The 17,307-nt window shown below is 36.5% G+C and overlaps 1 protein-coding gene across 1 annotated transcript in view; it reads left to right on the top strand.

Annotated features, from left to right (window-relative positions):
• LOC145292077 (T-box transcription factor T-like) overlaps positions 1-17,307 on the top strand; it is a 247,007-nt gene that overhangs the window by 192,458 nt on the left and 37,242 nt on the right. The window contains exons 2-3 of the mRNA XM_080138135.1: positions 4,376-4,640; positions 6,097-6,237. Coding sequence (XP_079994261.1) covers positions 4,376-4,640; positions 6,097-6,237 — 406 coding nt within the window. The remainder of the gene's footprint in view (positions 1-4,375; positions 4,641-6,096; positions 6,238-17,307) is intronic.

The raw sequence follows: 17,307 nt of genomic DNA, 5'->3' as shown, positions 1-17,307 counted from the left end.
CCAATTCGAGGTTCTCTACTGTATATGTTTTTGCGCGGTATACAACAGAGACACCAAAGCAACTGTTATTTTTCTTTCTTTTTTTTAAGTGATGTAACGGCATATTCTTGTCATTGTTTTGACCCTCGAGTGCATATCCGACACGGTTAGACACAGTCAACCGCGAACCACATCACTCTACATGAAACATGATATCAATGGATATATATCTGAGAATCAAAAAAAGGAAAAGAATATGCTGTTGTCATAGCCCTGGTAATGAATATAAGTACATCCGGGTCTTTCCTCCTTTCAATATTGTGATTGGCCGGGTAAGCAATAAATACCAGCCTATAGACACATTCGAGAGAGATGTCGAAAGGAATACAGGCCTAACGCTAGGAACCCCCGTTTCTCTGCAACACTCGTTCCATACGACAACATACTAGATTTATTACTTAAACTGAAGCAAACCCGCTCAGCTAAAAAAAAAAAAAAAAAAAAAAAAACGGACATGTCATTTAGTGCAACTATAAAAAAATTTTTCTTGTAAATGTTTGATAAGAGAACAGTTTTCATACACGGTATAATCTTGCAATGTATACTGGTATGATTAACGTACCGTGTGAGTCAATTAATGTGATGAAATTATCGAGCGATACAGTCATTGTCTATTTTCAAGTAGATATTTCTGGCGCTAAATTCACCACACTGCTGTCAAAAATCACTATTCAAAATTCGATACTGCTCCAAAACCCGATGCTCTGTTGTCAAAAACTCAACTCCAAAACACGACGTACTGATGACGAGACTTGACGAGACTTTATGAAAGAATTTCAACCTAATATGTGCGCAGACAATGAAAACATCAACCCTCCATCATTAACACCATTAAGTTAATCGAAAGTAGAACTTATCGAAGGGAACAATAAACAGAATGAAGGAAAACAAGAAAATGGCCGCATTTTCTCTTTACATACTTGCGATAGATTAAATAACCTGAAAAGGGTTGATATGCCGTAAACCAACCAATCAACCAACCAAATCTGGTACTGGCCAGACTTATCGTTTCTTAACTTCGGTGATCTAACGAGAACCGGTGTGTCAACGTGTTTATAAATTATTTTATTGATACACACATATGTCAACTCTAATATGCCATATATATATATATATATATATATATATATATATATATATATATATATATATATATATTTATTTATTTTAAATGGGGGGGGGTCACCAACAATGTGTATTTTTTAACATTATTTTATTATTCCGTGTTTTGGTTTTTCGTTGAAAATTGTTTAGATCATTGTAATAATGTTTTTAAATCATTGAAATAGTTTTTTACGCGTTTCAGACGTCCTGAGAAGCAACCTCTTCAGAAAGTATTTAAAATGTAAAATATTTAGGATATACTTAAGATGTGTTTAAAATGTAGAAGAGCATTTTAGTAGTTCATTTGAAATGTTTCCGAGCGGTGGAAACATGTGTAAATGATTCTACTCTTCATTCGTATGGTTGACAAGAAGGTGCTTGGGGAATTTTTAATTTTGATTTCAAATGATGTATTTTCAAGTGAGTTTCGTTATATCTTTTTATTTTATAAAACATTTTAAAGAGCGTTTTTCTCTCTATCTAATCGTTTAAATTACAAACGTTTTAAAACAATTGGCCTTTCAGAAGGGAATAAATATTCGCACAATCTTATTTCAATTTAAGCTAGACCACAAAGCTGCTAAAACAGTTTACGATATCAATGGAGCATTTGACTGAGAAACCACTACTGATCGCACAGCACAATGGTGGTTTAAGAAATTTGATGGCGGCGACGAGAATCTCGAAGATGGTGAACGTAATGGTTGGTCATCAGATGTTAACAACGATCAATTAAGTGTTAGTCAAGACCAATCCATGCACAACTGTTAAAGAACTTGATTCTCCATTAGAAATAATGTATACGATGATTTCCAACCACTTGAGAGAGATTAGAAAGACTAAATAAAGTTTTAAAATGGGTGCCTCGAGAATCGAACGATAACCAAAAGAAACGCCATTATGAAGTGTTCTTATTCTTTTTACGCAACAAGAACGACCCGTTTCTCGATCGGGTTGTGGCTTGCAATTTACGACAACCGATGACTCTCGTCTTGGTGTTTAGACACCGACGACGCTTCACGATACTTTCCGAAGCCAGAGTTGCACCAAAAGGCCATACTGACTGTTTAGTTGTCTGCGACTGATCTTCTCTATTACATGTTTTTATAATGCAGGCGAAACCATTATGGCGGAGTACTGTCAACAAATGGTTGAAATAAATCAGAAACTTTAACAACACCCAGCACTAGTCAACAGAAAAAGACTAATTCCCCTCCATAACAATGCCCTAACGCACGTTGCTAAACCGACCCTGCAGAAGTTGAACAAATTGGACTCTGCCTCATCCGCCATATACTCCAGACTTCTCACCTACTGATTACCACTTTTTTAAGCACCTCGACCATTTTCGCGTGAAAAAAAGGCAAGGGTGCAGCCCTCCGCTGGCAAAGTCATGCTCACAGTCTTCTGGGATCAGGGCGGAGTAGTGATGACAGATTTCCTGGCAAAAGGTACCACAATTACAGGAGCCTATTATGCTTCACTTTTGAGGAAATTAAGGAAGCTATCAAGAGGTGAGGCATGATCAGCAAAGTTACCCTCCTCCTGCAGGAAAATGCTCAGGTCCACAACTTACATGTCGCCAGATCAGAAGCACGGGCGTGTGGTTATAAAATCCTCCCTCATACTCCCTACTCTCCTGATCTTGCACCCCTCTGACTTTCACCTCTTCCCAGCCATGAAGTTGTTTTTGAAAGGAAAGCGTTTCCCAGATGATGCAGCCTTGATTTCTGAAGTCACGTCGTGGTTGGAGGACCAACCTGGGGTGTTCTACAAAAACGGTCTCCAGAGCTGCATTAAACGATGGGAGAAATGCATAACTCTGGGTGCTTCCCATGTAGAGAAAGACTAATAACTGTGCCAAGTTTCGTTGCTTTACTGCTATGGGAAGTGGGTTAGGGACATTACTTATTGCACGCCCCTCGTACACAAGGCTCGTTCCAAACAACATCTCAATATTTTGGAGGCCGTAACTGTATTAATGCGCAAACCATCGCTCTGTAGGCAAAAGGAACTGTCGCATAAATTAGACCTGTTTAAAGAGCTCTGATTTAAAGAAGGAAAAGAAATGTCCACATTGCGTCATTATTTCTTGTTTCTGCACTTATTTGCAGGCAAGTTAACTTTTTTTTTGTCCTTGGTTCTGAAATATGGACAATCTCACGGGTTATTCATTCATTTAATTCACCCCGTGTAATTATATATATATATATATATATATATATATATATATATTCTTTTGTTTGTTTCACCCCTCTCTTCGCCTCCATTTTCAATTATGTATAAATTGTTTTATTTTAATCGCTGCCGACGTAATCTCTTGACAAGTGTCGAACGAAAGGTACCTCGAGGTTCTTTTTTATTTTTTTTTATTATTTCAGCCCAATAGTCTTTTGACTATTTTTCGTGTCTATTTTTTTTTTTTTTGTCCCCGCATCAATCTTCAAAATTCTGATAATGACTCCTTATACTTTTTAAAACTTTATATATATATATATATATATATATATATATATAGTGTGTGTGTGTTAAAAGTCCACGTATGCTTCTAGGAAAGTGATTTAGAGGTTGAGGGTTTTTTGAAGCATGAAAAACGATGTTACTTTTTGTATTTAATATATTATTTTTTATATTTCAAGCGGATCTCCGCTCTTTAGTCACAAAAGTATCGAAAAGAAAAAGAAAACCGTTGAAAGAACTGGAAATTTGTAGTTTGGACAGCGTTCATTCCTAGCAATCATGTTCGAAAAAGTTCACGTGAATTATTTTAGCCGTTTGTGGGAAAAGATTGTGCTTTTTAATGTTTTTTTTAATGTTGCAACGTAAAAGCATTTAATTCAAACGGCAAAAATTATACATATTGAAATCAATTGCGTCTCATTTTATTAAAAAAACACGATCTTCTCCCACAAACGGCTAAAATAATTCACGTGAACTTTTTCGAGCATGATTGCTAGGAATGAACGCTGTCCACACTACAGATTTCCAGTTCTTTCAACGGTTTTCTTTTTCTTTTTCATTTCGATACTTTTTTGTGATCAAGAGCGGAGGTCCGCTTGAAATATAAAAAATAACAATAAAAATATTACTTACAAAAAGTAACATAGTTTTTCATGCTTCAAAACCCCCTCAAAACCTCTAAATCACTTATATAATCGAAGATCGTTTCAGATTTCTTAATTTAAATGACTCTTTTAATATCGTTTTCTTTCTTTCTTTTTTTTTTTTTCAGGCGTATGTTCCCCGTGTTTAAAGTATCAATTACTGGGCTCGACTCTAATGCTATGTACACGCTCTTACTCGACTTTGCCCAAGTAGATAATCACAGATGGAAATATGTAAACGGCGAATGGGTAGCCGGGGGTAAAGCTGAACCCGCAGCACCCAACTCAGTTTACATTCACCCCGATTCACCGAACTTTGGGGCGCATTGGATGCGGGAACCAGCATCATTCAGCAAAGTGAAACTCACGAATAAACTCAACGGTGGCGGACAGGTAAGAAGATGGCAGTTTTGTTTTAATATTTTTTTTGTTTCCGGGGCCCAATAAGGATGAGGTGTGTGGTAAGAAGACATACGTTTTATGTAACGTTGTAAACTTTTACATACGTATTAACATGTAGAAACAGGGGACCCACCACGTTGTTGCAGAGTGCGTCGCAAGGAACATATAACAAATAATAACTAAACTCTTTTTTTTTTTCTTTTTTTAACAAGAGCATTTACTTTGGGGTACTTCCCCGAATAAAACGTGATTGTGCTCTTGTCTGACCTCTGATTTTAAGCACCCACATTCTAATGTAATACCTGGTGATAAGCATTGAGTAAAAGTAGTCTCTCTCTCTCTCTATCGTTTTAGAAAACTTACTGCATATTTAAGTATCTTATATATTTATATATATATATATCAGCTTATGACAATAGCCTGAATAAGAACAAAAAGTAAAATTGCGAGGAAGATTTTATCTTTCCTGGCGACAGTAAAAATACAACACTGGTATAGTTGCCTAACAGACAGAAAGTATGAAACGTCTCTCTTTCACTGTCCCTCGTGTCGCCGCCTCTCTTTGTCTCTCCTGGTTTTACAGCCTCTCTTTGTCTCTCCTGGTTTTACAGCCTCTCTTTGTCTCTCCTGGTTTTACAGCCTCTCTTTGTCTCTCCTGGTTTTACAGCCTCTCTTTGTCTCTCCTGGTTTTACAGCCTCTCTTTGTCTCTCCTGGTTTTACAGCCTCTCTTTGTCTCTCCTGGTTTTACAGCCTCTCTTTGTCTCTCCTGGTTTTACAGCCTCTCTTTGTCTCTCCCGGTGTCGCCGTCTCTGTTTGTCTCTCCCGGTGTCGCCGTCTCTGTTTGTCTCTCCCGGTGTCGCCGTCTCTGTTTGTCTCTCCCGGTGTCGCCGTCTCTGTTTGTCTCTCCCGGTGTCGCCGTCTCTGTTTGTCTCTCCCGGTGTCGCCGTCTCTGTTTGTCTCTCCGGTGTCGCCGTCTCTGTTTGTCTCTCCCGGTGTCGCCGTCTCTGTTTGTCTCTCCCGGTGTCGCCGTCTCTGTTTGTCTCTCCCGGTGTCGCCGTCTCTGTTTGTCTCTCCCGGTGTCGCCGTCTCTCTTTCTTTTTCTCTCTCACTATTTTGGCTTCTCCTTGTGTCGCCGTCCTTTTCCGGTCTTTAATGGGATCACCGTGTTTCTCCTTTTTTATTGGCCTCTATTCTGGTCTTTATTAGCCTCTTTCTATTTCTACAATTTCAATTTTAAATAACGACATATTCGTTTTATTGACAATTATAAGTGAACAGTGGCAATTGCTTACACAGAAGTGGTTTTGTCTTAATACTATTAACCCTGACTATATTTTCAGAGGATTATCAAAATTCACATGGAAATAATCCTGGAAATTCGATTGATGAGATATGTGTATTCAGTCGTAATTGATGAAATACATCTTTTGTTTTTTTTGTTTTTAGATAATGTTGAATTCGTTGCATAAATACGAGCCTCGGTTGCACATCGTGAAGGTTAGCTGTCACTCGGAGCAGAAGAGTCTCATGACGTACAGTTTTGCAGAAACGCAGTTCATTGCAGTCACGGCTTATCAAAACGAAGAGGCAAGTACTTCTCTTTTCTTTTCGATTCTTTTTCAATGTTCAGATGAGGAGGACGTGCTTAGTTTGCACGAATACCGTCATGCACGATATAATCGGACCATGGAGTTCGAACCTTTGCTGATAGATCACATTCGTTGGTTATCTTCAAATGTTTCAGAAACAACGCCCACCAAATGTTTGCGATTAGCTTAATTTCTGATTTTGGCTGTAAGCGCAAAAAATACGTTCCATTATTTATCTATATATCTATAAAAGTGAAAATGTGTATGTCTACGTTTCCCTACTAAATAACTGTCAATTTTCGGTCTACAGACTCGAAATTTGACATACGGAAAATCTTTTTAATAGGGTTTCGGTCAGACATTTTACTGTTAAGGGGTCAAAGTTCAACGATTTGACCTTTGAAAACCTTACCAAACTCCTCCAATTATGGGTCTAAACACTTGAAATCTTAGATATATTTACTTGGACAAAGATCTACCTTTTTCATTTGATTTGAGCCCAAAACAAATGCTAGGGGGTCATAATTGTGGTCAAAGTTTAAAAAAAAAATGACCTCTGCGGTCTCTACGAAATTACTAAGCCAATTTTTGGTCTAAACATTTGAAATTTTATATAAAGTGTATTCAGACATGGGGCAAGCTTTTTAATTGGTTTTTGGCCGAAAATGTGGCTGCGAAGGGGTCGAAGTTCAAAAGATTTTACATTTGCACTCTCTAGCAAACTATTTAGCCAGATTTGGTTCTAAACATTTAAAAATTTACATAAAGGGTAGTCAGATATGTAGAAAGCCTTTTAATCAGTTTTTTTGGCGAAATTTCTGCTGCCAAAAGGTCAAGGTTGAAATAGTTCATCTTTGCAGACTCAACCAAACTCCTCCCCCAATATTTTGTCTAAACACTTGAAATTTTAGATGTAGGTTATCTGGACATGGATCAAACATTTTAATTTGAGCCCAAAACAAATGTTATGAGGTCAAAGTTTAAAAACATTTTACTTCTGCTGTCTAACTTTTCTCTTAAGGAAGTCTATTATATAGAAAGGCATTACTGTACATATGCACACTTATTATTATTTACATATGCACATAAAGTAATGAACAGTACATAAGGCCCGTGCAAAGCTGGGTTGAACTGCTAGTTTAATTTTTTTTTTTTTTTTTTTCGACAGCAAAACTAAACGGTGATTTTTCTGCTATAAATAGAATTTGAATCTTGTTTTAAAATACATTAAGTTGCATATGAGAGGAGTGGCTGCGATAAGAAGGGTGAATTGTGGAAGACAACGAATCACGTGTTTAGTAGCGTAGAGAACACGTTCAAGTTAAGAGTTGGTACAGATTGTGGCGTAAGTGAAAAGAATCGCTGCACATTTCTATTTAGATCGAAAGTTATCTCTGCAATAAAGTTAAGTTTATGCAATTCGGGTGTCCGATTGTTTAAAATTAGCCTCGTCATGTTATAGAAGACATTTGAGACTTGAACTTATTTTTTTCTATATCGTTGAAAGTCACAAAGAGTATGAAGGGTATGCTATATATGCCCGTGTATGAAGAGCTAGTTATGTGTAGTCCTATTTAGAAATTAATTAGCAAATAGTAAAATCAAATGAAATATGTTAAGAATTTTTCTTTTACAAAATCGAATTAAATTTTATCTTGTTATAAGAAAATAAACCTTATAATAGCAAAGAGGTGTGGAAGTTATAACAAAGTATAGAAGGCGAGTGCATTCGAGAGAGCAGAGTGAAGGAACTGGATAAGAGTTTATGTAGAAAGATACGGAGGTGAACAACGTCTTCACGTTGAAGAGCCAAGTGCAGCAAGAATGGTCTGCCAGGAAAATCAGCAACGCATACAATTTCCAAATCTATAAGAATGATATATATATATTTACTTACATGACCGCGACATTAAACTTGCTAATGTTTCAGATAGATTGTTGGTTAAAACCAGAAGTTCTCGTCAGGCGATTTAAGAAAGATGTCTTCCGCAGAAGAAATCCGGTTCTTCCAAATCTATTTTATTTTAAGAATTTTTGTGGAAGACAAATTTTAATTCGACTGATGAGGACTTGTGGTTTTAATGAACCATCTGTCCGAAACATTAGCATGTCCAGTGTCACAACCATGTAAATTTGTCTACATCAATACAAAAATATATCTTGCTCTTTTATTGAGCACCTTTTACTAACCTCATTAAGTTCAAGAGTTTTCTCTATAACTTGGTATATATAAAGTTAATATAATTAATCAATGTCGGTGCACCCATAGTTTTTTCTGAACTTGCAGTTGACCTACCATTTTACTATAATAAGCCTTTATCCTCGAATGACGCTTGGCCTTGATAAGGACTCGGAAAAGTAAATACAGGGTGTCCACAAAGTCTGGCTACACTAGATTATGTAGTCAGGCTTTGTGGGCACCCTGTGTGTATATATATATATATATATATATTACAGGGTGCCCACACAGTCTGGCTACATAATCTAGAGGATGCTTCCACAAAGTCTGGCTACATAATGTAGCCATACTGTATAAAAAGTTAAATTTCAAAAGATCCCCTGAAATCGACCAGGTCAAAAATAATAGTGCATTATTGTCCTTACACCGGTCAAACACTGAGATGAATTAATCGCGAACTTTTGTCAGCGATTACACAGCTGAAATTGATCAAGACAACCCGTTGGTTTATGCACTAATATCACTGCGGAAAAGCCGATGAACCGCAATTCCACTATCAGCTGTGTGTTACATGGCAACATGTGATCAATAACCTGGATAGAACAGGCGTTTTCGATATTTAATAATCGAGAAAAACATTGTTTTTTTTTCTTCTTTAAAACAACCGTATCAAATCAATGCTGAAGCGTCCCAATATCTCCCTTTCCTTTAAGTGACTTATACAAAAACGCTTCCCGTACTCTTTATGAATAGTATATGAACTTTTCATTAATCATTTAAAATTATTTTAGACTATGCATCTACATATTTATATTGAACTCTATAACATGGTTATCGTGCATTTTTCACTTGTAAGATGACTGCCGGAGAGACATATACTGGCAAAAATGTGCTCCCTTCACTCATATATTTTTACTAATATTTTCGAACTGACCATACTAAAGATTTCATTTATATGATAAAGTAAAGTCGAGTTTTTCCGTCTTCATTAAGATATAATTGGATAATACTCCAAGCTTTCATATGTTACTACGTTTCACTATCTAATAAAAGTAAGCCTTTATGCGTTTTCCACAAAAGTATGCATTCAATTTATTTATTTTATTTTTAGTTTATATTTGCTCCTAGATAAACGAACTCCCCAAAATACCCCCACCCCAGAAAAGTCTCTGGAATTTTACTATCTATGTATCTATTCTCACCACTATTTGAAGCGTTTTTTTTTTTAATAGACGGTAATTTTGGTTAATTATACAAATTATTTATTTATTTTTTTTTTTACAAAGGAGTCACCACTTATCAATGCCCGGAGGCTACTCGAGGATAAGGGTTGCCACTAAAACATATGTAATTAAAACCACTATTTTTTCTTCTAATATACCCTTGACTTATCAAGGAGACGATCGATGCCGTCGTTACGTATTAAATTTGGAGTTAAGTCTTTTAGTGAGTTTTGCAAATATTTTATTAAAAAAATATTCAGGATTATTGGTTTCACAAAAATGGACATTTAGATTTCTGTGATGTTGTAATGTGAAAGAAACACGAAATTGTATTTCAGATTTAATCGTTAGAATGGAAAAGTGCATCTTGAAGGATACACTAGTTTTATTGTGTCGTTCCAATTTTATAGCCGTTGTCAACAAGTGTTTTAGTTGGTGTTCTCACGTTACATTTTACAGTCAAATATACCACTTTGGTATTACAAACTGTAATCCACCTGATTCAATGCGTGATAGTATGCACGAAAAGAAACTGAAACTCACTCGAAGTACCTGTGACAACATTCTTAACTTCGTCTAGTGTTAGACTCCTTAAAATGTACCCAGGCACTCGTCACTGGAACTACCGCTCTGATGTTCAGAGCGCACAAAACTCACATAATCCTCAGTCCGTGTTGCAATACTTTTAGCACGCTGTTCGTTCATCTTCAGATGCTGTGGTTTGAGTTCTCGTTGGTGCTTTGGCAGAATGGCTGGTTGTGGTGGCGGCGTTGTAAATAATTCGGTTTTCAAATCAAAGCAATTCAATAAATCATTTTTAGTCGCATGCAAGCAACTCTATAAGTCACTCCGTCGGTCGGTCGGTAACACTTTTGTGCTTGGCCTTTTTGGTTAAGATCAAAGGTCTGTTGTTAATAGATGCTGTTCTTAGCTTTTAAAGCTTTTCTTGGCCTTTTGGCCAAGATCAAAGTCTAGTATCTGTTCCGGCAGATACTGCAAGCAAAGACCATATGTGGGGGGAACCCCCTCATATAAGACCTTGGTCAATGTAGGGGAACCCTTTATACCAATTGTCACTATCCAGCTCCCCTACTCCCCGGGGAGTTGGTCCCCATTTCCCCTTCACTCCTCACTTTAAAAACCGGCCGTGTGCCTAATTTGCTCAGTGGGGGAGCAAATAAATACCTCAAAGTGTAGTATCTGTTCTTACTACATGCTGTGATATAAAGTGGGGCGGATCACTTTTCTGTATTAATTTAATGTAAAATGATCACCCACTTTACAACCAGTCAGTCTCAAAGCCATTCAAGTCATTCTCTAGATCATTCAAGTTGTTTTTGAAGGATTCCAGTTATTTTTTAAGCATTCAAGTCATTCTTAAGGTTATTCAATTCATCCTTAAGTTCATGAAATCTTATTTAAGTCGTTTCAGCCCATTTTTCGGTCATTTTAGTTTATCTTTAAGAATTTCATGTCAATCCTACATTCACGCATTTATTTATTACACAAGAGCATGCGACTAATGGCTTTCAGCCTTTTTTTTATAAACGAGAATAATTATTCAAAAGATGTTTCAGGGTACACTCAAAAGTTTCATGATGCAGGAGGTTTTCAACTTAGAATCGCCCAGACAGCTTCTCGGTCATAGAAGGAAATGCTTTTCAACTTAACTGTTTTGGGGAAAGTTATCTGATCCTGGACAACAGCTCAAAGCAAAGGCGTGTACCTATTCGATGCCCATCGAGCAATGTTTTTTTTATTTCCAAACACAATGGCTTTTTATAGAACCGAATTCCGAACACCATCTTCCTGAGATTAGCACTTACTCCTCCATCGTTTGGATATTACCCCTTTCCTTCTATTGTCTTTTCTCTTCTGAATCTTTTTTCTTTTTTTCTCTATTAAGACATATCTCTCTTTAACCTTCTTTTTCGTTTTTTTCTCTCCCTCTAACGTTTTTTTTTTCAGATTAATTCTCTCTTCCTTCTTTCCCTCTCTCATATCCCTTTATTATAAGCTATGCCTTTCCATTTTTCAGTTTAATTCTTATCACCTACATGGTGGTCCGACACTTAAAATAAAACACGTGACCCACCGCCGATATTCCCATGGATGTCAGCCAGACTTCTTGTCTCCAATGTCGACCCCACTCTTGTCAACTATATCGACAACAAAAATATATTCCAGAATAAATTTCTTAACCTTCATATCAAACACCTCCATCTAAAACTTAGCTCGCAAGCAAGGTCAATCGGTATTACTCGTCGCATGCAACCGTGTTACACAAACATTATGCTGTATTTCTACTCCATACCAATTGCCGTTTTTCTACTGGGTTAGTATTTTGGGTTTTAGTGTTTATCTTTTATTTATATAATATATATATAGCCATCCACATACAGCGCTGTTTCACAGCTCATCATGCAGCTAGACAAGCAACTACCTCAAGCCAATGTTGAAACTCGACCGCCCAAACGACAGTTGGGTCTTCTAACCGTTGCGCTATTTGGTTGCTGCTATGCAGGCAGTGAATTAACAATGTTTGGATATTGTCCAAATACCGAAGCTCAATTTGTTTACACAAAGAGCATCGCTTAATACGCTAACAGTAATTTGTGTATCACTTCCCAATATGCTGAACCCAAGATAGGGAGCATTATAGTCATCCACATACACATACAGTGCGGCTAGAGAAGCAACTACCTAAAGCCAGGATCGAAACCTGACCGTCCAATCGACAGTCGGAGACGTACACACACCTCTTAAATGTACTGCAAAATTCATGACCTGTTCATTAGTTAACACGCCGAGTAACATGGACACATAATTTTGCTGTAAATTTTTAATATTTACTTGTGTGTGTGTGTGTGTGTGTGTGTGTGTATAATCAACGATGAGCCTGTCTAGTACAAGATGACTGACCATATGAGAAGGCGCCGAGACGTAGAAATTTTTCAGGTTGGTATCTGGAGGTGCGTTTAATTCACTGAGAGATACACTCCTAGACTTCGTTAAGACATGCATCTAGGAGAATGAGAATCTCCGATGTTAAACCTGAGGTTCACCATCTGCTCTATTTTATTGTAATCATTGCACCGACTGAGATTAGCAGTTGTACCCAAAAGTTTGGGTGGTGCTGGACAAAGACTCTACCATTACAAAAATCATATGTATAAATTTCAGAGAAACTTATGTTTGTAGTGGGTGATACATCGAAAACGATGGGGAGGGGTCCATGTGTGTGTGTGTGTGAAAAAGAAAAAGAAAGGCCAGCAAGTGCTATGTCCAAAAAGGTGTATTGTCGGCAATTCAAATAAAAAGGCTTGGTTATGTTTAATTTTCCATTATCTTCTTTTTCTGTGGTATATTTTCGGTTCTTTTCATTTCACTTTCCTACTTTTTCATCTTCTGATTAGGTTTATTTCTCAGCTATTTATATTTAACCTTTGCGCTTTGCTTTTTTGTTCCTTCAATTTCGAATTTTGTACGTGTCACGATGATAAAGAGTTGAAACTATCTATATAAAGAAAAAGAGATAGAGGACAAAAAGCAGTCTATTTTCAAACCGATAAAACACTTCCGAACGTCAACAAAGGACTCCAATGCAAGGAATTGCCTGAAATTTGTTTAGGAAGCTCTTTATATTTTTTGGTTTCCTTTGTGTTATTTCTTTTTGTTTGCCTGCCGGAATCTGCTATTACTATCTATAGTTACGTACGTGCACAGGTATGAGGAAGATCATTGCTGCTATATTTAAATTGTTTTAGTGCCATTTTTGTAATTGTGGAAAGTTATTCTGCCCTTAAAAATATTTTGTTTAATATCCTTTATTGGATTCAATTTCGCATTCATTTTACTTTCATGTGTTATATATTAGGGACTCTACGTCAACGGCAATTAAGTTAGCCAGTGAGAGTTTGACAAGGGTCACACTGAGTCCGGTTTGCAAAAGAGAATCGTTCCTAGTGTTGAATGAAAGATAGGTGACAGAAAGTTGAGGCAGAGGGCAAGGGTCATACGCTGTCGACAAAACATGTCTAACAATGACGAATAGCGTCACGTTTTTCGAACGCGAGAAAACGATTTCAAATCAGCCACTTCGTTCGAAAACACCATAGAAATAATCTAAGCGAATGTTACATCACTCCTTTTAAGTTACAAAATTAAGCTTAAGAATTAAATACCTAGTTACGATAACATTAATCTCTCTCCTTAGGAAATCCTCTCTAAATAAAACCTTGGCGAACACCCAACGAAGGTCTTGTCTTTCATCATGCAAAGTTTTACTCGACTTAGTTAAACAAACGAGACGACCGACGGTCACTCATAAAACAGTGTGGAGAAACAGCGATGATGAATATAAACACCCGCACGTGTATGCATAAAGACTTCAATTTTTGTTATTGAAAATGTTACATCAGTGTTCAACAATGAATGAGTTATTAGACTTAACTGCTAATATGCTCAATCGACTTCGCTGCAGAGAATAATAATCTTGAAGTTTTAGAGATAAGTCTCATATAGTCGGTAGCAGAAACTGTCAGGTATTATTGAGTCGGCTATAAGCGTGGAGAACACAGCATATGTATAACGTAGGACACGCGTTTACACGTAAACACTCGGGGACCTAATAGATTGTAGACTCCGTCTCAAAGAAGACAAAGAATAGAAAAGAACTTCAATTCGCTGTTTCAGGTTTTAAGAAATAACTTTATTCCTCATTCTCCTGCCACGTTGTGACTGTGACGTCTCTAAAGTCATTGTGCTCTTTCTAACATCTGTCCTCTAGAACTTCGTCGTGGCTCTGTACGCACATGCCTCTTATAGGCTTTTTTCCTTTGCAGTGACGTCACTTCGCACACAGCGTGGCATTTGTATAAAACCGCCATATGCGAGTCCACGCTGTGTTACACATGTAAGATATGCCGATAGTTCATCTCCATATATATTTGGATTGCAGAAATTCCCTCAGGACCAAAGTATGGTAGATTTGCAACAACAGATGCCACGTACACAAGATAATGGCTAATAGTCTAGACATAAATTTGAAACTTTAGAACGCCATTTTAGACCCATTTAGTCGTTATAATAAATCCTACATTTCATCCTGAAGCAACATCACAATCGCAACCATCTTTATAGGAAATAGGTCCTATTTTCCTCCTTTAATTATCAAGTCTTCCTTCTGACCCATTCATCACAGGGAGGAATTCTGCACTTTTGACAGATATGGAGTTTCAACCTTTCGTAACTGGATCATAAACTCATAGACATAAGATAATCCTTCCTTTTTTCCCATTCAAAATAAAGTATCCCCACACTAATTCTGCTCAGTCTGATTGGCTGAGCTCTACCCATTCCTATATTCCAGATTAATGGTATTCACGTGCTAAACGAACGCTAACGTACCATTCAAATGATACCTACTTTGATATCTACTATGAGTAAATTGTTGCATTCATTTTCTCATATTTTACAGCGTAAGTTTGCATTTCCCTCTCTCTCTCTCGTTCTCTATTTCTTTTTATGCCGAAGAAAATCATTTTCTCATATTTTACAGCGTAAGTTTGCATTTCCCTCTCTCTCTCTCTCTCTCTCTCTCTCATATATATATATATATATATATATATATATTTCTTTCAAACTCTCTCTCGTTCTCTATTTCTTTTTATGCTGAAGAAAATAAAAACATTTCACGGCCATGCCGAAGAAAAAGCAACAAACATTTATTTTCTGTCTTTTGCTCGCTCGCCTTGTACATTTGTTCCGGTAATTAATTATATTTTTTTCATAGTTGTTTTTTTTATATGTACTTTATATAAATATACTTCATTTAAACCTGCGTGATCTATTACGATCGTCGCCGAATTAAAGATAAATGTTTCGGTAATATCATCTACTGGATTCTCGACATTGCACACACGTTATATATATGTATATATATATAAATATATATATATATATATATATATATAAATATATATATATATATATATATATATATATATATATATTTTTTTTTTGGGGGGGGGGTAAATTTGTGTATTAGGTGCACCTCCACAATTTTCTTTAGCATGATGACTTTTCTAGGTTTTCGAATATGCTGATTAAGAAAATTTAATTCAAATTTTGCAGAGACAAGTACTTATAGAAATACGGACCTTATTATGCACTGTAATTCACCGTTGGCAGGTTTGTACGCACGCGCTATAAACAAATCTAATTCTCTCCTACCGATAATGCTACCCCATGTATTTTTTAAGCATTTGCGGGTGGGCATGCTGACAACGATTATCATGTTTAAATTTGGGAGAATTATCCCCCCCGACCAAGGGTTGTCTGCTTCGAAAGCCGTTCTTTATATGGGGATTTTGGTGTCTATTCCGAAAGCCGTTCTTAACATGGATGTCTATTCCAAAAGTGGTTCTCGAAAAAGTGAAGTGAAAAAAGTTGTAATTGTTAAGACGACAACATAAAACTGGAGTTTAATTTGAAAAGAGAAAAGACTTGAAAAATACACGGAAACAATTAGGACTGCTACCACTAATTTCGATTACTCTAAACAATTAATATAGAGTGAGAATCCCTAACCTTTGAAAACTTCTGTTTTTATTTTCCATTATTATTATTCTAATGCACCATTTTTTTGTAATTTTATTAATTCATACTGATTCATGCATTCCCTTAATTGCTTTTTATTTTTATTTTTTTATTTTAATTCAAACAGTACCTGCATATTATCGCCCCAAACTAGCACTAATCGCCAGTGAAAACCAGATTATTTAATTTAGGCCACGGCCGCCAGTGTTTGCAATTGTCCAGGGACGGCAGTAGCCACGAACAACAGCTGTGGTTTACTTTTTTTGCGAGTGAGCGAGCAAGCTTCCACCGGGCAACCTCGGTTAACGGGTCTTGCTAGTGGATGACATAAGCTTGTTATTACTGGATGCTCAGAATTGCTAGAATCTTATGATCAAAATACTGCGAAATTTTAGTGGACATGCCAACGTAAGATTTTGTTTTGCGAACGTCACTATTTATTTTATGAGGTTACAATATGCACTAAATAGATATTGCGATTTAGAAATTGGGTAAAGAGACAATAAAAAAAATAGTTAATATTAAAAGCTTGTAAAAACTGCACATAATTTAAATAAAAAGCATTCGAATAAAATTCTTTACCGAACTTGAGTTAAAATAAATCAAGATCCACTTTCTACTCTCCATATATATATATATATATATATATATATATTACATGTGAGTCACCGCTTATCAAGGCCCGAGAGCCACTCGAGGATAAAAGTTGGTGAACATACCATAATCAATTGGACAATATAGTAGTCGCTAGTAATGGAAATTTCGTAAATTTATTAATAGTGTAGTAATTATTCGTGATGGTATAATTTGATTATTTAAGGAGACGATTCAATAAAACTTGAAGACTACCATATTGCAGTCAGTCGGAACAGGGGCCAGCAGAAAGAGTTCCACAGGCGGACAGTTCTAGGAAAGAAGTTTTGTTCATGGGATCTACGCTTAGGTTAAGGTAACGAGTGGGGGGGGATTGTTGATAGGGGTTGTAACTAGACGAGTGCTTCTTTATAACAGTCAGGCAAAGGAGACCATAGATTGTTTCAATGTTGCTTTAAAAATGCTTCTCATC

The sequence above is a fragment of the Euprymna scolopes genome, chromosome 13 (assembly GCF_053919585.1).
Source record: "Euprymna scolopes isolate OS-2025 chromosome 13, ASM5391958v1, whole genome shotgun sequence".
NCBI classification, from domain to species: Eukaryota; Metazoa; Mollusca; class Cephalopoda; order Sepiida; family Sepiolidae; genus Euprymna; species Euprymna scolopes.
The sequence above is the reverse complement of the archived record's forward strand: the minus strand, read 5'-3'. Positions and strand labels throughout refer to the sequence as shown.